The sequence below is a fragment of the Perna viridis genome, chromosome 12 (assembly GCF_037379345.1).
Source record: "Perna viridis isolate PV_CMFRI_1.1 ecotype Kerala chromosome 12, ASM3737934v1, whole genome shotgun sequence".
Lineage (NCBI taxonomy): Eukaryota > Metazoa > Mollusca > Bivalvia > Mytilida > Mytilidae > Perna > Perna viridis.
The window spans coordinates 27,837,693-27,859,948 of record NC_142456.1 but is presented as its reverse complement, the minus strand read 5'-3'; the positions used below and the strand labels follow the sequence as shown (position 1 = coordinate 27,859,948).

The following is a 22,256-nucleotide window of genomic DNA, read 5'->3' as shown; positions in this document are numbered from 1 at the left end:
GGAAAAGTATTAAAAACAATATTTTAAAAAGGTTTCTTTGAAATCATATATCTTTACAACACTAGAGAATGGAACACTTTGTTTAATTATATTTTATTACAAGTGAAAAAAAAACTAAATTCAATCATTATGAGAACTTGTTTTGTTGTCTGATAAATATTCATTAGGTTATGTGATATCAAGCTTTATAAAAATTCAAAATTCATGATGCAAGTTGAACTATGAAGTCACATTTTTTGTGATAATTTCCAAAGGGATACGTTGAGAAAGAATTATAGTCTCCTCTAAAACAAAAATTTTCTTTTTAAGTTGAAAAATAATTCATAATTCTCTTCTTCACTATATCTCTTCATTTCAATGCTGTTTATGCATGTGTCACAGAAAATGAAGATGAAAATTAAGTAAAATTAGAAAATTCAGACAAAACATATTTTTCGAGACATTTTTATCTCGAAATATTAGAGTACATGTGTCAAACTCTTTACAGAAAAACAGCCTCCTTGATCATTTCAACTTAAAGTGAAATATTTTGTTGTTCCAAGCACTGTATACTGTTGGATTAAAAAAAAACCCCAAAAAACATGACCTCTCATTATGCCATTTAGAAGTGGTATTAGGTGCTGTCATTTTGAGCCAACTATGACCTGACAACTTGTAATATTTGTAAGCTAAGATCCAGATGTCATTTTAACTTCAAAATATGCCAGTAGGAAATTAGAGAAAATAATTTGAAATTTTCCAAAAATAATAGGCCTTAAATATGTATCAGTGAATCTCATAGGTGTTCTCCCTCTCAAAATTTTTTCAAAGCAAGAGATTTGCCCAGTTTTTGTTTTTGTGCCATTTTTTGACAGGAATTGAAATAACTTATTATGATTCAAATAAGACAGGAAGAATTTCCATGAAAGTGGCTAAATGTCACGCTTCGACGTGGGCGCATAAATGGGGGAATGGTTTAGAAATTGGGAGAGTTAACACCACTAGTGAATCAACAAAGGATATCCGTATACTTCTGGACTGATTTAAATATGAACTCTAATGGTTAAAAGACAAAGCTAAGCCCCAACAAATTTTGTTTGTCAAGAAATTCCAGGTCATTCACTAAGAAAATTTCATGGTGAAAGACCAACGACCTATCTGACTGGAACTGTTGGAGTAAAAAATGTTGTCATTAGTTGTTAGAAAGAAACCTGTGTGAGTGAATTTTCAGATTTTTTTAAACCTTGAACAGTGTGGTAGATTTTAAACAATACAATAAGTCAGCAAGTTCCAAATGATAAAAAAGTTGGTCTTTCTACACAGTGTTAACAGTACCGTGCTGAGTGCCACGTCTCGATTGATGTACATTAATATATTAATATTTATAAACACTCATGTGTCATTAACTTACAGCATACATCTACTTTATGTGTTGCTGGTGGGTTCAATCATACAGAATATAATTTTGAATATCTGAATTGGACTTGAAATCATGGCAAACATGTCAGAACCTTAATAAAATGCCCCATATAGTGCAGCTAGATACATTTGCAGGGGTTTAACCCTGAGCAGATGGAGCTAATATGAACAAAAATTTAAGCTTAATACAGCTCTTAATTTTGATTTTGATGAAATGCACAACACAGGATAATATTTGACCAGAATGGAAGCAGTGAAATAAGTTAAATACTTGCAATAACACTTTTAACAGATAACATGAACAGACAGACTGATAAATAAAAATCAAAAGCCTTAAGATATAAACAATTCACAATATTACAGACTTTTTCTTTGTATCTTTATATATTACAGCCCGAAATTATATATATAACATTAAAAAATTAGAGTTGGTCTTGTTTTGAATACATTACTTGATAAAATGTCTAAGTTAGTTATTATTTTTATGGACATTTTCTTTTAACCGAAAAAGGACTCTTTTGCTCCACAACTCATTTGCGCCAGTTTATTTTTCAAATTTTGTAGTTGAACTACACCAAAAAATAAGAATCCTTTTGTTCCAAAATACAGGTAAATTTGCAAATGACTTAATATTATTATAATGTTAGCTTCACATCCCAATATTACTCCTGGAACATTCACTCAAAATCTCAAATCTTTATTGGTTATTATAAATTTTCAGATCTACTGACCACCGTATATATTTTTTCTTAATTTATCGTACTTACATTTAGTATGGAAGTATGGACACTCTTTAATCACACACATACATTTGTCAATGGATTATCTAGATCTTAATTTCTTGTCAAGTGGGGATTACATCTTTTAAGCATTTTTAGATATATTCTGAAGTTGTATTTTGTTTTTAAATTTTTTGTGAAATATTTGATATCGCTACATCTAAAGATATCTTACAGGTGAACTTGCACAATTGGTGGTCCTATTTTAGGGAAATTCCACTAGAGAGAAAAAATAATTTGGGCACAAACTACATTATTATATCTGATTGGCACAAAAGGATGATGCCCAAAATTATAAACCCTTAATGAACCAGAAAAAAGATTTTTAGTAAGTGGTGCAGTGTTGATCCAACTTAGTCCATAGCACTCTTAATATGTGACGGACCAGAGGTTTAACTTTTTCAGTTTCACTAATTCAATACATAATTAATGATAGCTCAGAGCCCCCTTAAATTTCTGGATTGGAACACAACACATACAGATTTCTAGATCAATCCATGAAGGTAGTCCTGAAATAATTCTTAATAATATCAGTCTAAATCAGAACTTTGAAGTTTTTACGAGGTCGGCCATTTCCATTGTCAGTCAACTGTATACATACCAGCCAGCTAGCTATAGTTGATTGATATATAGCTGGACAATTATATCTATATTCATAATTGTACTGTCATGGTTAATAGTGGCATAAATAAAAATGGCAAGTTCATGTAAGGTTAACCTCAAAATCAACTCTTAATAGCTTTTTTTTCTGAATACCGTCTTCTTAGTATCTACCAATAATTTGTTGTTTCATATTTTAGAACACAAGCATAGACTTACAAATTCTCAAGTAGAACACAAGCATCGACTTTCATATTCTCAACTAGAACACAAGTGTAGACTTACATATTCTCAACTAGAACACAAGTGTAGACTTACATATTCTCAAGTAGAACACAAGTGTCAACTTTCATATTCTCAACTAGAACACAAGTGTAGAGTTACATATTCTCAACCAGAACACAAGTGTAGTCTTACATATTCTCAACCAAAACACAAGCATACTTACATATTTTCAACTAAATTTCTTTGCCATTAGAAATATCAATGATACAATGTGTAATTGGCTTATTGACCAATAATAGTCCATTTTTAACTATTTGCACTGCATGAGGGAAAGGCATTGGAGAAGATGTAGTATTGTCCCAAATAAAGCAGCAATTGGGATTCGAGGGGTCCATGAGATTTTTAACACATTTTAGCTGAAAATGTCCCATTTTAAATCAAACATTTTTTCTAAGAATGTTAAGGAATTGCCCATTGAAACTCTACAGATCATCAAAAATGGTACATTCTCAAAATGTTTAATATTAATCACTGAAAAAGTGCTCAGTAAGGGTAAGCAGTTCCGATTTCTTGCAGGACACCTATGTTATAGGTCAAGTCAGGTGAGGAAGAATCTAGACCTCCGATCATTCACTTCCTCTTAATGATGGAAAGCCATGTTTTCAATAATTTATGGCATGATGCAAGTACTTATTGATCTTATTTTCTTAAGTGTACAAATGTTTCCAATATCTATCAGGATTGCAGTTACAAATAAAAAATTCTGAAAGATCTACATAAAAAATATTGTAGAGAAATTCAATTGTAGTTGGGATCAATTCAAATGTAAAATAATTGATAATGGGAAGGATTCAAATTTAAGATTTACAAAAAATTCTGCCAGACTTTTATAAGCACTTATGTATTTATAATTGTATTGTTCACTAAAACACAGCAAGGGGTGTAGCATTTTAGCAAAATTCCAAACCACACAATTGAAATTATAGGTTTGTAAAAAAAGTTTTTTGATATTGAGAATATGAATTTAAACTGGGTAACATACCGTTATTACTTATACAAACAAAAATAGGGACTTAAGATGACTTCCACTAAAAAGCACAATTTTTCAAGGCTTATCAAATGTACCAAATATATTGTCTTTTCTCATTTCAGGGAATCCCAAAACTATTTCTTGTTCATTCATCATGGTAATGCTGCGCATTGTGAACCACCTCTATTTTCAATATAAGTGCTCTAAAATACAAGTAAAAGCATCAATAAGGGGGCGATAACTCCACTACAAGAAATGGTCTCACTACCTACTTTTAATGTTTCCATTACTTTACATGTTAAAAAAAGTAATTTTAAATTGTCCTGTGAATTCCCTGTGATATCTTAAAGTTGCATACCATTGCGCAGCTTGGAAAAGAAGGCTTTCAAAATCATTAAGCTAATGGTACAATGATAGATCTAGGTTCAGTGTGTTTTTGATACTACGTAGGGGGTGGCCATTTGACCCTGAAGTGGTTTGTGAGACCAAATTATTAAATGTCACAAATATAGCTTTATTTCAACTGCTCATGATTTTTTTGTCAAAATATTTTTGAATAGCTACTTAGTATGGAAATGCAAACAAAATAACCTTATTTGAATTTAAATTCCAATCCATTGTATTTTATAACCAAATATTTAAATAAAGAAAAAAAGGAGATTATGACAATTTTCCCTATAACTCTGTAAGCACATGGTGACCCCATATTTTTTCAGAATGTTTCAATTTTGTGTCTGTAAAAATATTGGTTTATAAGAAAAAACAATAAGGTGAATTTTACAGATATTAATTTATAGTGAACTTGCCAAGAATGGGCGTTATAATGAAGTTGCCAAGAATAGGCGTTATAATGATGTTGTCAAGAATGGATACTATAATGATGTTGCCAAGAATGGATACTATAATGAAGTTGCCAAGAATTTATACTATATTGAAGTTGCCAAAAATGGAGACTATAAAGAAGTTGCCAACGATGGATACAATAATGAAGTTGCCAAGAATGGGCACCGTAATGAAGTTGTTATGAATGGATACTATAAGGAAGTTGCCAAGAATGTATACTATAATGATGTTGCCAAGAATGGATACTATAATGAAGTTGCTAAGAATGTATACTATAATGATGTTGCCAAGAATGGAAACTATAATGAAGTTGCCAAGAATGGATACCATAAAGAAGTTGCCAACGATAGATACTATAATGAAGTTGCCAGGAATGGATAATATAATGAAGTTACCAAGAATGGAGACTTTTATGAAATTGCCAAGAATGGATACAATAATGAAGTTGCCAAGAATGGATACTATGATGAAGTTGCCAAAAATGGACACTATAATGAAGTTGCCAAGAATGTATACCATAATTAAGTTCAAAAATTGAGCAACATCAGTGATTGAGATTAAAATTTTGCCAATGGGACTATGGCACCCTTACTCTTTAATTCAATGGGACAAATCACTTTTCTTTTCTGTTGTTTGAGTTTTATACTAATGTATTGTCTAGTCCTTTATCACAGTCCAGAGATCGCCCATCAGTTAGACCCTAACTTGGCTACAATATTAAAGTAGTTTATCACAAATGATAGGAAAGAGTCAATTTTTTTTTTGTTTGGCTGCAATCAGATTTTGGATTTTTTTTGGGGGGTGCTTCAGGACCAGAAAATATGTCTCCACCATTATCAATATTTTCAATAGGGGGTTTATAAGTGTGTCCAGCTGCCAAGTTAGTTTCTACAACAATTGCAGATTGATTCTGGTAATTACCATCATTCATATTTTTTTAGGATTTGAAAAAGATAATTTTTTCTGTTTAGGGTGCAGCTTAAAAATGTCTTCGGTGGCATTTTCAATTTCAAATGGGACTGCAAGTCCACGCTTTTCTGATATTATCAAATTATTTTTATTTTTTAAAACAATGTTTATTGTTCTTTCAAACGCATAAGCGATCAAGAATATGTAATCTAAAAAAATAAGACAAAGTATCGTTTCATTCCCCAATCTTCAAATCCCTTCAAAAATGTGGTGATCCAAACATACGCCTGCAGCTAATAAAACATTGTTAAAAGACACATTCACACCTTTTTTTTACTGTCACAAGTAGTGGACAACACTCAACCATCAATGATGGAAACTTGAAAAATGAATGCACACACATGACCCGACACATTAGTCACTCAATTGTGCCATACTAAGAGGAAATGCAACTATGGCGCATGGCGCAAGGTAATCCCAATCACTGCAACATAAGAACTTTTTTCCACTATAATATGATTGGAAAGCCTTGTGCTTTTTTCTTGAAATTTATCTAACTTTCACTAACTAAAGTGAAAATAAAGTTGATTCACAGAAAAATTTTGTCTTTCATAATAAATGACCTCTTTTTGTGATATTAGCATGTCTAGCACATTTATCCATAAAAGATTTTTCTTACATATATGCATACAGCTATAATAATCAGCTGACATTCTTATCATCTATAGACCTATGGTACTGAATGGTTTTATATTCTTAAATTAAATAGGCAGATTTTCAAATTGTCAATTTTTATATTGAAATTACTGGGAGACAAAAATAGAATTATGGATGAAAATATTTTGTTTGATTTATGCAATTTACATGGGTTTCAAGTTGGAACAGATAAAAAAATGTTCAGAAACTATTGCATGTATATATTATTGCATCCATGCTGCTGCAGATATTGCAGAGCAAATTGCAATTTAATTTTTTATGATAATGACAAATACTTCCATTCCATTATTGTTTTGATTTTATAAAAAGATTTGTAAAATTATGAAAAACCTTAACATAAATATTTTGTTATAAAAAGTATAGATGAAAATGTCACTATCATTTCCTTATGTATCTTTTACTGGCCCTGACCTACAACATTCAAAACAGCAGGTGTCTTACAAGATGCAACAACTGCTTTCCTCCCTCCAAAGCACCTGAGTAAAACACTGGTTAAAACTTTTTTGTGCCTTATTTTACATTAAAATGGCACAGAATTAGGCATTTTTCCTGCAAAGATAATAAATTGCTTTACTAGATGTAGCTTAGCATGACTGCAGAGGTGAAGGTTTTTGTCACAACCTTATATGATACAGAAATTGATTCTTTCCATTGGTCTACTCTCTAACATGAGCAATAAATGCTTCCCAGGGAGCAGCTTGATATGATGAAGAAACCAAGGTCTAATTTCATTTTACCATAACATAGAAATAGGCATTCTTATCCTACCGGTGCACCTGGTCCATGCTCCCAGTCTTTAGTGGAGTCCAAGTTGCTCATTTACTTTGGTTACTCTGTATGTATTATTTTGGCTATTTTATGTTCTTTGTTGTGTTTGTCTGTTTTCCACGTCTGGTCTTTGTCTCTGGATTATATTCTTTTGATTTCTGCTAGAATCTTGGTTCCCTTGATTATTCTTTCAACATAGCCAAAACCATTTCAATGTCAATTGTTTAAACCACATGTATCACTTTACTCGGATTACTGCTTAACTTAATCAAATTGTTAAAAATAAGACAAAACTGCAAACAGTGAAAACCTCACATAGACATTGGAATCTCAGTTAAAATCTGATGGTCATTGTTACGACCATGTAAGCTTGAAAGCTAATCAGACAAAAGTTTTAACAGATTAATAAAATACAAACTTCAATTTAAAATTAAAGTCATTATTCTTATAAAAAAACAAGTAATAAACAATTAATCAGTGAACCCATAACTAGCACTTTGACTACTAATAATGACATCCATTTTACCCCTTTTAGCCTATTATTATCAATTAAGGAAGTAGATCTAGGGTATAGGACATAACTCTTGAGATTAGTGATATGTTTGTATCATATTCAATTTCACCACAGCCTATTAAGCTTTCAATTGAAACAGAATAAAATAAGTCCAAGTTACTTTTAAAGCTTACAATGAGATTGAAGTAAAATGGTGAATACAAACATTCCAATGATTTGTAAAGAGTTGTGTCCCTTACCCGAGGTCTACCTCCTTAAGATTGAAGATTGGCATTGATATAGCAGTTGCCAGACCTTATAGATTTGTAAAGCCTGTTAGCATCTGCAAGTATCTCTTACACAGCTGCTGGAAAATAGTCTGATTTGCATAACCCATTCAGATCAATGCTAACACTTAAGCCCCCTTTTACAGTTATTTCTAAAATATAAAGTTTAATTATTTTAATTATCTACGCCAATAAACAAAACCAATAAACAACTTTTACTCCAAACTTAATATGCTTATTAACAATGAACCAATTAAAACTAGTTAACATTAATCCTCTTATCAGTACCTGTTGTTTATTTCTATTATACATTTACATAAATAAATCAGTCAATACTTTCGATATTCAAGTGGTCTACAAATGTTAGACATATAATAATAAATCATGTGATCTTTAGCTAGGAAGGAAAATTCTGGAAGACAGTGTTCATTCTAGACCGCACCCTTATACCATTGGCACAGATATTTTATTACAGTGCACAAAAAATGGGTTAAATGGGCCCTGTGGGAACACAGTATTCCGTAGATCAATCTCTGAAATTCTGGATTTTTTTTTATTCCATGTCCAGACTAGGACTGTCAATGGCCTTGACAGTTTTTAGTAAACAGGAGAAGCTTAAAAGAGTAATCAAGGGAACCAAGCTTATAGCGGTAATCAAAAGAATGTAATCCAGGGACAAAGACCAGACATGGAAAACAGACATACACAACGAAGAACATAAAGTAACTAAATCATACATACGAAGTAACAAAAGCAAATGAGCAACTTGGACTCCATTAAAAACTGGGAGCATGGACCAGGTGCACCGGTAGGGTCAGCTTCCTCTGTTTTTCTAGAAACACTTGCCAAGTTGCTCATAAAAAGTAAAGTCTGGGGTAGACAAACAAGAAAAGGAAGACTATGACCTGTTGAATAAATCAGTTTTCGTGGTGCAGATGGATACATCATAACGATCCACGAGTTTATGATGACGACCATAAAACTTCTGTAGTGATGACTTCAATCTTGTAGCAACATAACCCTGTTCCAGAAGCCTATTTGTAAGAGTTCAAGTGCGATACAAAAAGTCTGCGTAGTTTCGGCAAGCTCTGGCATAATGTATGAGTTGTGATATGAACACTCCATACGCAGGTGCTGAAGGGATGTTGCCACAGATGACCACAGATGAGAGGAAAGTTGATAATTCTGAATGAAAAGTCATCACGTTTGTTTTAAAGTTTGGTCAATAGTTTTCCTTTACCATCGATTTCGAAGTGTAGGTCAAGATATGACACTGACTTCACAGTGTCTGTAGTATCCTTTGTCTCAATTTTTTTGGGGTAGATGCAATGTATCAAATCCCTGAAATTTGGATTGTTTAAAGATAATACGTCATCTATATAGCAGAAACTGAAATCAAAGGATCCAGCCAAACGATATTCTTTCTTTTGGATCAGATCAGCTATAAAGCCAGCCTGAAGGAATAGGTCAGCAAGTAAAGGAACACAATTTGTTCCCACTGGAATGCCAACCATTTGTTGAAAAACACTGGACAAATATGTTGTCGATTAAAAATTCCAGCATTTTGTAAACATCTTCCTCCATATATTTGGAAGATGATTCCGAATTATTTTTTACAAAGTATGCGGAATCTCTACCAAGAACTATATATTTGTATCTAGATGTACCATCTTTTTTTGAAAAAACAATGATGTATTATGTTTTCAAGTCAGGATTTTAAATGAGTATGGGGAAATAGAAGTATACAATGTTGAAAAATCATAGGTTTTAATGCTATTATATTTAGACAATAGTCTTGAATTGATAGACTCCAAAAGATCTTTTGAATTTTTCAGGATCCACATTGAATTAATACCACTAAGGGAGTAACAAGTGTTGTGGTAGGACTGCAGACCCTCTTTGACAGTTGTGAGTATAGAAGTTAAAAGTTTTGAAAGAGGTTTGGTGGTACATTTTGCAGAGCCAGCTATGAAAAGTTGTTTGTATGGATTCTTGTGGAGTTTAGGAATCCAGTACATCGACGTTAAATCACAATCATCGTCCTTGGTAGAGAGACCAAAAGAGGATAGCACAGATTTATGGTTTTCCACAATCTCTTCTTTGGAGAGTGTGGTAGCAGTATAGGTGTTATCACTGCTATTATTTTCTAAGTCTACCTCTGATAATAAACATTGGATGTAAAATGTTTTGCACACAAAAACAATGTTATTTTGGGCTGTGTCTGCTGGTATGACATCATACTTTTCCCTATAGACTATGCTTTTTACTACATCGGGTCTTTGAAAATGTCTTTTGATGTAGCCTTGGCACTCATTGACCTAATTAAAACTTTCATTCATTTCAAAATGAAAGACCTCATGGTCTTTAACCACCCCGACAGAGAATCAATGTCTTCTTGTTCTCGTTTTCTCCATTTTCTTGCATAGTCCTTGACGGCATCCATAAGAACTTTAAAGTTATAATTCCAATTTATGGAGCATGGTTCACGGTACTTTAAACATGTTAACACAATTTAAGGAAACTGCAGGCAGTGATGCAGGGAACACGATCATTTCCCCGACCCTGCTGACAGCACCAAATAAATTACAAATGTGCCAACAGACTGAAAACAAACAGACATGGTTCAATGAACCTGGAAAATTTTGAAAAAAAAAAAGAAAAACTGAATGTTCGTGGGCCTTGGTAGGATATGATCCCAATAATACCAGAAAGATTCTAAAAGGAGCTGCAACATCAAGGTATGATATCAGTCTTCTTGAGTAATGAAAATCTTCAGACACTGATAGTCAATTCTACTTTGTTTCAATGGTGAGTGTTGGCACAAAGTAAATTTTCTATTACTAGAGTTCTCCAAGGGTCTTCTAAACTATAATATCTTGAACAAGTTTTCTACATGTATTATGTCTATCACGTAAAATATTATGTGTATCTAAATATTAGTACAATTACTAAATAATAATGCAAAAGATTTTTTTATACAAAACAATATTTTGATAAATAGAATTGAACAGTTCATGTTCATCTGTATTGTAGCCATAGAGTGAAACACAAGCAAATCTATGATTTTTTACTATGAGGTCCAGTATTACATATCTGATCACATCTATCACTACTACTACATATTTCATCATGTATTATCATATTAATGCCTTTTTGAACATAATACAAACACCAGCACTCTTGCTGTTGTAATGACTGAAAGTAATTTTTGTTTCCCATTCATCTTCCCAATTTTTATCCATTTCTTGTGTACTAAAACCCTTACATTGATCTATAAAATACTTATCTCTGCAGCCATAAAAGCAATTTTTACAAACACAGAGTAGGACAAAAATAAACAAAAAAGGATACACAACACATACACTCACATTTTTATAGGCAAGATGTTGCTAAGCATAGTGCGCACATAAACAAAAGGCAGTTTTCAGTTTTATAATAAGAAAATATACATGTACCATCAATAAGTTGAGTTCCCTCTCTTTGATTATGTAATACATTGGAAGGCCAAAAAAACAAAGAAAGAGAAACTAAAATATATTTGAAAATTACAAGATTATTATGAAAAAAGTATTTATGTCTGTTTATGGTTTCAAATGGGAGCATTACCCTGTAAAAATGGTCACAAAAGGCATGTTAAGTTTTGATTATTTTGCTTGTGTAAGTCTGAAAATAATTATCTTATTTCAATTACATGATAGTTTAAATTTAGACATTGCAAAAAATTAAAGATAACATTACTCTTGTTAAAGTGCATGTAATGAAATTACTGGTAATGCTTAAGTGTATTCCTAAATACAACAAATAAATACATGTATTATACAACCTAATATTATAATCACTAAAAGATTCTCCCTGTGAATTAGCTTCCCCTTAATGAAGATTTTTAAAATAAATGATTGTAATTTTAACATACAAAATTATATGTCAAAAATTCTTTTTGAATCAATTAAAGATATTTTGTTTACATTATTTCCTTCGCTATTTGATCATTTATAATTTCGCAAAATGACAGAAAAAGATGTTCCATGTAATAGGTCTACCTAAACAGTCAAAACAATTGTTATTTAAATAAATCTAAATTAACCTCTACTCCAATGGAATGTCATTTGAGTAGACAGTTTGCCATTTTTTACTAACTTGTGATTTATTCTTTACAATAAATCATAAAAAATGAATTCTGGGTCTTCACCCCATTTGAATCAATTTTCAATAAAAAATAAAAAGCCATTCAATTTTTTTTACTGGCATATGATGATAAAACTTTATATATACAAAAACAGGAAAGACTTTCTTCCATTCTAAGTGTGACTTTTTATCCACTGAGCTGTGATAAATTTCTGCAAGAGATATTCCACCGTTTTTCATTTTCCAAATTTTTTTGGGGAGAAACCGATTCTCCTTCAACTAATTCTTGATTTAAACTATTTCTCAACTCATTATGTTAAATTTTAGATTTTAACATGCTCACTAAAACCTGAATTTTGAAATTTTTAATTGGAAAAATTACTGAAGGACAATTAATTTAAATATAAGGATAATCCTATGCAATGTTAGTAAAACTGTTATACAATCTTTAAAAGGAACTCAAAATTAAACTGAATGGATTTCAGGTTTTATTGCATAGAAGTTAAGGTTTGCCAAAATATTCATTTCCGGCTCAGATTCAAAAGGAATTGATTGGTAGTACATGACCTTTATAAGGTTCTCTAGTACATAATCCAGTTTTTGTTTGGGATAACCCCAAAATAATTCCCCCTGTGCAAACTCCCTTTGGGATATCTCACCTAATTTCTCACTTGAAAAATTATTTAACACTAAAATTTATAGACAAACGTTCTGCTATACCCAATGCCGAAGATGCATACGAATTAAAAACATTCATATTAAATGACCCTGATTTTTGGCTGATAAGAAATCACTAATATTTGAAGACAGATGTTCTGTTAACAAGGAACAAGACAAAGATCAAATGAACAATGTGAAAACTGAATGGATATGAACCAGCATACAACCTAAATCCAAAACAGTCACAAAATTTCAAGGCATTGTACAGACAGTATGAAATACCTAACACCAAACAGTACAGGTATCACAGTTAGTGATCTAAATCAATTCTATTACTCTAATACTTGGTTTTACCAATGGCACCAAAAAGGATGGGAAATCTGTATTTCAACTCTTAGCCTAACAAGGCTCTATTTCACCCTCTCAGGATATACATTTTGCTAACAGTATGAAGTCAAATAAAAAGACAAAATTTTATTGGAAGCCAAAATTCAGGGATAATGCTAACTGAGATCATATTAAAAGTGAGCTTTGTAAAGGAGGCTGAAGATATTCAAAGTAAATCTTTTGAAAATGCAGGAGTATGAACTTTCGAACCACCAACCACCATTTATTGAACTTCGTAAATTCCCTAAATCAGCCATGGAAACTTCTTCAGGCCATTTGCTTAACTGTAAGTAATTCAAATTGACCTTATTGAAAATCACTTATAGGAGATGGAAAGCCTTAAACTATTGGCTCACACAATCTTAACAATTTGATTTGATTCAGTATCTAGTTTTATTGAATGATACAAAAGGTGAATTTAAAAGACCAATATGTATTACAAACAATATAGTGTAATATATATTTATGTTTTTGAAACCCTATCCAACTTAAAATCTGATCTTTTTCTCTGATTTCATTAGTAACAGTTGTGACACAAGCAGTATTTATTCATAGGCAACAAAAATTTGGAAAATGACTACAGATGAAGAAATCCCACTGAGAACTTGATTTATAGCATTAGCGAAAACAAAACACCAACAGAAAATGTCTAATTTCTGGAATTTTTCTCAGACAAAAATGTTTCTATGGTAACAAATATTTTTTCTTTCAAATTTTAAGTTCTTTGAAATTGCGCTGTTTATTTACATGTAGTTGAATGCCAGTTATTAAGGATGGAATATTTTTTTAAAAGTTGGAAAAAAAATTCACATTACAAAAATGCTTTATTCAAATGAACAAATACTTTAGGCAACACTAAGCTCAAAATAATTAAAAGATAAATTTAAATTAAAATATGGAATTTAATGGAAATAACAGTAAAGTAAAACTTTTTAGGATCCTTGACACTAATTAGTAACAGTGACTGCAGTGCTCGCATGCCACTAGCCTGAAGCCTGGGCTAGAAAAAGTGATTCAGGCTAGTGAAATGATGCGAACTTTTCTTGCTTTAGGCTAGTTGAATCCTATACAGTCCTCAATTACTTGGACTAGTTGTTGAAAATTTTGGAAGAAATGACTTTTAAGGGTTTTTTTTAATAAGGCAGTGCTAAATTTTCCAATACTAATCACAAATAATTTCAGATGCAGCACTAAAAAGGACAGTATTTAATTTAAAACTATAGCATTGTAAGTACAGTGCTTCTTAAAGCAAAATTCAGAAAGGAATATTTACACTTATAGTTTATGTTGACTTTGGGTATCAATAAAGATACAATATGTACAAGACTTATTAATTAAATATTCATCTTACCATATTCAAGAAATTTTAGAAATGTAATACATGTACACACTCGTATAATTCGAAATTTTTCATCATCCTAAGCCTTATATAATAAGTAATATTTCGTGTTTTCAAAACATTTCAATCTTAAGCATGTTGTTGTCCTGTCCCAACTCTCTCCTTTGTATAATTCATTATTTTTGTCTGATGCCCATAAAATAATAAAGTTGATTAAATGACAATCTTCTTAAGAACTGTTTATGAATGTTAATTGGGCAATTAATAATGAAACTTTCTATCATTCACTGGGTATCTAAGTCTGTGATAGAAAGTCTTGTTTAACTTCCAAAGAATTTAAGACTCTAATACATAAACATCAACATTGTATGCACTATAATATTTATACATAATTCAAAAAGTAACAAACTTTCTGACTGAATAAAAAATTTTATCCATCATCTCCTAGACCAAATTTTGTATATGACTGTGACGTCATCAACATTTTTCAAAGATTTACTCATTGAATTTTGATACTAAAATTAAATCATAAGGAATGACTACTATATTTTTTCGGTCTGTTTGAAGTAACCTTAATGCCCGTGGTGCACACTTGAAAATAATCTGCTATGCAGGTGATTTAGTGTGCACCATGTGTTCATAGACCGCAAAAATATAACAGTCATTCCTTAAATGTACAATATGGTTAAGGCCAGCTCAAGCAGCTAGGTAAAAGTTCTTCTCTTAAGGCTGGATACTGCCCAGGTACAAGTTCCTTACTTAAGGATAGATACTGCCCTATCATTTAAATGCTTGGTTTGTCTTGACACTGCCTCCCTATCCCCACCCCTTCTTTCCTTAAATTGAATTTCAAAGACCCTATATTTCATTAAAGACCAAGTATCATTCGAAAGTAAAAGCAAAGAGACAATGATTTGAATGAAGAACAGAATATGCAGCAACAAAGACAGGACCAAAAAAACAAATAACGAAAAAAACATTGTGTGCAAAAAAAAACAACCACAAATTAACATATTGAAAGAAGAAAGAGAATCCATGGTAACTATCCAAAAAAAAATGGTTTCATTCAAAATGGAAAAACAGGAAAATTTAAAGTTATCATTATGTTGCACATGAGCCAAAATGGGCCCCTTATATTAATTTAAAGTACTTGTTAATAATCAGTCTTTAAAGTTACATTGATGTTGTACAGTATAATGGTTTATCTACAACGTATTGATGGTACAAAAAACACACAGAAAAAGTATATATCTTGAAAAAATTGATATAATGGGAGGCCAAACCTTGAAAAATTGATATAATGATAGGCCAAATAAAATTAAGTTTGGGATGGGTTGACAACCTAGGAAATATCTTATCATAACACACTACAAGAATTCATCCCTCATTAATGCCAAACATACCAGTATCTCTTCAAAATTGAATTTTATTAAAAGATAACCAAAAAGATTTTTTTTTAATATTTAAGACTTTTCTCAATTTATTGTTGGCCTGGACTTCTATTACACAGCATTATTTCAACCTCAAATCATCAATATGAGGAAATAAAGAACACCCCCTCCCAACCACCAAAAAAACTAACCGATTTAAAACAGTTCGATTACATGGAAATAACAAATAAGCAGAATATTTTTTTTTTTAATTTGAGTGACAGCATTTGATTTCAGTAACTGACATTTTATACAATAAAACACAGAACAGTCATGAAGAGCAAAAATTCAATTCCATAGACATTTCATTAACACTGAAACCTGTCTATAATGAACCCTTTTGGAAATAGAATTTGTTCTTTTTTAGACAGGTGATCAGTTTACTAAGGTTAAAAATACATTCAAAGTGACTAAAAGGGATTAAAATGGTGTCCAGTGTTGATGGTTTTCATTTTTTTTTCAGAGTTTGGAGAGAAGTTTCATTGAACATTAAAAAAATGAAGATTGGTGTTAATGACATACTTTAATCAATTCAAATAGGGTGACACCCTTAAATTGGTTTAAAATAAAGTTAGCGATTCTTTTTTTTTTTTTAGTATTTTTAAAATATTTTAAAATATCTTGATGTTGATTCAAGGGAACTATGTAAGAATCACTGAAACAATAGTGATTTATATTAATATTCCTGAAATGTATATTAACATTTACCAAGCTTATTTCTAGTTAACCATTGCTTATTAAAATAATGTGAAGAATGAAGCAAATTCTATAATATTTTTTCTCATTTTCCGTAATAAAAGATAAATAATACTTGACTCCTTCAAAACTACATTATTTAATTGAACAAGTTGTTTGGTTTTTATTTTATTTTTTTTTTTGTGTGTTTGGGATTTTTAGCACAGTTTTCAAAAAGCAAAACATATCAATGCCAATCATATGTTCAAAGACCAGATTTTGTTTATATTTTTACTGGCAAACAATTGGCATTTCTAACTAAAATTGAAACTTTTGAAAGCATAGTTTGACAGTTATTTGAAATGGAATTCTTCATATTTCATTTCCAAGTATTTAATTTTTCTTTATAAATATTTTCGTATTGAAACACCTTTTTATTTTCTTAACTGAGAAACCATAAGGTAAATTGTTTTGGTTGTTAATTTTTTACCTCTACCCTACCTTATGGTTTTTAAGGGGAGTGGGGAGTCTGAATTGAATTTTACCCACCTCCCATCCCCCCTGAATCGGCTTGGCTATGGTCTAGACTCTAATGCAACTATGTATTTTTTCTGAGCCTTTATGGGTGTATTTTTTGCTAATGAAATGATCCATTTTTAAAAAGTGCTTATTTTTTGAAATATGATGTTATTTTTTTGTACCCTGACTTAACCCATGAGTGTAAGACATCTTATTGTAAGCATATTACCCATAACACAACAGAGTAAGACAACAGAACATTTTGCATTTAAAAGTAAGTGGACTTAAAATTTTAAATTACAAAGATTGGACACAACGTTTAGCAACTTTTCCATTTCATCATTCAGTATTTTATTCATATATCATCAATCTCAATTAAGTTACCTACAATCAGTTTTTAATATACTCCACTAAAAGCACCAGATTGAAACAGATACAACAATTATCATTGAAAGATTATGACCAACGAAAAAAGCATCACTTTTTTATCTCCATATTGAAGATCTACTACCATGTTATAGATAACTATAGAGATAAAATTTAGTTATTTTCAAAATTTTATAAAAGAAAGAATAAATGAAAGTATTCAATTCCTACTGGACTATCTTAACCATAAAAGTCAAAGTCACCCTGACTTCCTTCTTTGTTAACTGTTTTACAAATAACCTGGTAAACAATGAGTTATACAATGCTTAAGTTAACATTTGTATTTATAATGTTCAATTACAGTAAAAATTGGATAAAAAACAATGTGAAAAAGGTTGGAATAAATTATCTATTACAATAATAAATGTGAATGATTTATTATTAATTTCAACAAAAAATAAAACAAAGTTAAAAACCAAAGAGCAAGTAAAAAGCTTATAAAATATTGTAAAAACAAAAAACCTGTCTAAAACAAGACTTTGGCAATTCCAATAAATATATTTATAAATGAAACATATCCTATCTTACTGAATATTTAAGTATGATTTTTTTTTTCATAAGCAAGAATTTAATTCAATTCAATACTTAAACCTACACTTGTACTTTTGTAGGTTAGAATAAATAAGGATTAATGAACTGATTAATTAATAACTGACCTGATCCAACGGGGTTGAGAGGAAGTCCATGCACCAAACGTCTCATTATACATCATAGAGTAAAAACTTCTCCAGACACAACTTACTCTAAAAAAAAACTGTTTAAGTCCAATTACAACTAATTGTATATATTAATGAAAAAAGCCACAAAGTTCTGATAAGTTCTCAAGTTTATAGGTTGTCCTGAGCTGACCCTTGGTCAGTATGATAGTTGTCCAGGCTATTATTACATTAATGATAACCACATGTAAAACCAAGTAAAACTATCAGTATGAGTTGATCATCATGTTTTAGCTAAAGACGATTTAATGTACCTTTCGTTTTTCTACCGACACCTATATTTACAAGAAACAAAAATCACTCAATCAGAACACTAAGTCGGAGAAAAACAATCATACATATAGATAGACATTTATTACAAATGAACCATTAGTGCTAGCCCCTTAATGGTGCCCCTAACATGTTTTATCTCTGCAATTTGATCTGTTACTGATGCTAGGCTTTCTCCAGCTATTGACATTATTTTGAAAACATATGTAAAACTGTAAAAAAAAAAAAGCTGAGATAATTTGCTTTATTTTAATATTTAGATTTTTTAGGTCATTTTTCCTTTTTGTCTTTGCTATTTTCACAGCTCTCTGTTTTTTATCAGAAAAAAAAACAAAACAAGTTAATTTTTAATAAGAATTCTCACTTGATTAGTAAGACCTGGCATAATGATTGATTTTTTTTTCTTATCAGACATTTTTTGTAGTGCTATATTTCGATATAACAGTTGTAATGAACTACTATAAAATTTGGCTTATCACATTTCCATAATGCCTTATCTTATAATATTAATTGCATTATAGCTAAGACTTTATGGTGAAAATAAAATTTTAATGATAGAATCTAAATTTACCTGGTTAAAATTGAGTTTCAGGAACCTTGTAATAAAACTTGTAAAGAAATAGGAAAAATTTCTAAAACCCTCCATGAATTACACTACAGCATCTTTTATTTATTTTTATTACATGTGCAAGAATTCCACATCTTTTTTTACTGAGTTGCTTTTAATAGCAAAGATAAATTATGATAAATCAAATAAACTAATCTGAGTATTTAATTTTAGGTAATAAGAAATAACATCATTTAAAAGGTAAAAAAGCAACAAGAATCACATTTCTGAAAAATTATTACTAATTCATCAACAACAACATATCTAACAAGGTATTATTTGAATTTGGAATTATTTTGGAATTTAGAAAATGATGACCAAAAAAAAAATTATCCTTAATATCCATAACCTTTACAAAGGGGGTTAGTCATGCCAACATGGGTTTGTCGAACAACAAAGGCAGGGAAAACTCACCAACCCCCCACCCCCCCAGTCTTTTCAGCATGACTTACCCCCCTTGTTGTTAGATATTTTTATACATATATTTCAACTAAATGAAGACATAAAAAGATTTTCAGGAGAAAACAAAAAAAAACAGTTTATAGCCAAATATGACATTTCAACAGACACTACTCATTCTGCACCCTCAACAAAATGAAACCTTCCAGATAAGATTTTGCTTTGAGCACAGATTGGATTCATGACTTTTGATTGAAAACCAATCAAGAGAAAGAAAGGAAACCTTAACCAAAAAGTTCTTGGCCTACAGGATGGGGTCAAGAAGTTCCAGGCCTCTAATATGGGGTTGGACCAAGAGAAAAGAAACCTTGACCAAAATGTTCCTGGCATACAGGATAGGGGATGAACCAAGAGAAAAGAAACCTTGACAAAAAAGTTCCTGGCCTCCAATGTGGGGGTTGGACCAAGAGAAAGAAACCCTAGACCAAAAAGTTCCTGGCCTCCAAGATGGGGGTTGGATCAAGAGAAAGAAAACCTGGACCAAAAAGTTCCTGGCCTCATGGGGGTTAGACCAAGAGAAAAGAAGTTCCTGGCCTCTAGGATGGGGGTAGACCAAGAGAAAAGAATTTCCTGGCCTCAAGGATGGGGGTTAGACCAAGAAAAAGGAAGTTCCTTGTCTCCTGGATGGGGTTGGACCAAGAGAAAGGAAACCCTGACTACAAAATTTCTGGCCTACAGGATGAGGGTAAGACTACGGGACAACTCTTGCATAAATTATATAACTGTTACAGGAAAAGCAACTCTATTACTGCACCACATGCCAATTTCAATGGGAAGTGATTAAGTAAAGTATGCAGAATATTAACATTCGGGTTAAGGTAAGTCTGACATAGGTTTACATATGCCCAGAATATTGACATCAAGCACTTCAATCTATTGATATCAAAATCAAGCTAATTAAAAATGAATTCAACATGTCTGCAAAGTAAGCTCACTAAAATATAAAGAAAACTAACCACTACAGCAAGCTTCAAGCATTAATAATAGAACAAGGAAGTGTATATACCATATACTGATAATTAAATAACCTCCTAGCCTGTAAAATATTTTTTAAAAATTAATTTTTAACCTGTAAAATATCAAACTGGCTACTGACATGTCAAGAAAACTTCGAATTGTATTTTTTTTTTTTTTCTGTCAATTCTGTTTTGATCTCATTGATAGGTGTCACAACATTATTTACACAATTAGTAATGGCAGTATCACTTTATTACACAACTTTATATTAATCTTTTGAATATTAAGAAATGGAATAATTTGAGAGATAAAATATCTTTTAAATCAATGGTAAGGGAAAACTACTGACTAAACTTTACGACAAATCTGATAACTTTTCATTCAGAATTGTCAACTTTCCTTTCATCTGTGGCAACATCCCTTCAGCACCTGCGCATGGAGTGTTCAAATCACAACTCATATGTTATGCCAGAGCTTGCCGAAACTATGCAGACTTTTTGTATCGCGCTAGACTTCTAACAACCAGGCTTCTGAAACAGGGTTATGTTGCTACAAGATTGAAGTCACCACTACAGAAGTTTTATGGTCATCATCATGAACTCGTGGATCTTTACAGTATATCCACCTGCGCCATGAAAACTGATTTGTTATATGTGTCACAGTTTTCCTTTCCTCTTTCGACTACCCCGGACTTAACTTTTTATGAGCAACTTGGCAGGTGTTTCTAGAAAAGCCTACCAATGCACCTGGTCAATGCTCCCGGTTTTTGGTGGAGTCCAAGTTGCTCATTTGCTTTTGTTACTTTGTATGTATTATTTTGGTTATATTGTGTTCTTTGTTGTGTATGTCTGTTTTCCATGTCTGGTCTTTGACCCTGGATTACATTCTTTTGATTACCGCCAGAACCTTGGTTCCCTTGATTACTCTTTACCTACCTAACAACTCAATTCTTTTTTAAGTTAAGTACTATGGCAAATGGAAAAAAAGTATGTGGCCTCAGTTAAACACCTAAGGCATGAGAAGATTTTCATGTTATCAATATCCCTTTATTGTAGGTGCTATAGTATTTAGAAAATGACCAAAAGTCAATAGCCATACTGTAAGATTACAACAAAGAGGTCACCACCTACCATACAGTGGCTCATATATCACTGTATGCACTAATAATTTCAGATTTAGATCTGAAAGTTTTTTGGGTTTTCAATTGAAAAATTTTGACGTTGCCTTTAATGAATATACCCATCTCATATCCACAACTCCTCCTACACTACTCAATGAAATATTACTTTCACCTCCTATTTTAGATTTTGAGTCAATTCAGTTCAGAGGCAAGAAGGTTCGTTATCAAATGGGAAGAGTGTGGCGATATCAATTTGGTGAGCATTGCTCACAAGTTGTGTTTTCTAGTTACTGGAGAATGATTCATTCAAACATTAAATCTAAATTCCAAACAATATGCCAAGATTTTATGAAAACAAGAAGTTCTGATCAAATTAAGAATTCATAAACCAATAAACAAATAAACTTCCAACAACCAGGAAGATTGCAACTTTCACATAAAATACCTTTACAAAAAAGTACCTTATGTAAAGCTGTTTTACATGACTTTGAATGACACTTTGTAAGTTCCCAAGAAT

At 31.4% G+C, this 22,256-nt stretch overlaps 1 protein-coding gene across 1 annotated transcript in view; it reads right to left on the bottom strand.

Moving 5' to 3' along the window:
- The window catches only part of LOC148601892 (zinc finger protein rotund-like), a 115,361-nt gene extending 96,787 nt beyond the window's left edge, over nucleotides 1-18,574 (bottom strand). Inside the window, exon 1 of the mRNA XM_088556618.1 lies at nucleotides 18,267-18,574. Coding sequence (XP_088412744.1) covers nucleotides 18,267-18,322 — 56 coding nt within the window. The 5' untranslated portion in view covers nucleotides 18,323-18,574. The remainder of the gene's footprint in view (nucleotides 1-18,266) is intronic.
- Between the last annotated feature and the right edge of the window lie 3,682 nt (nucleotides 18,575-22,256).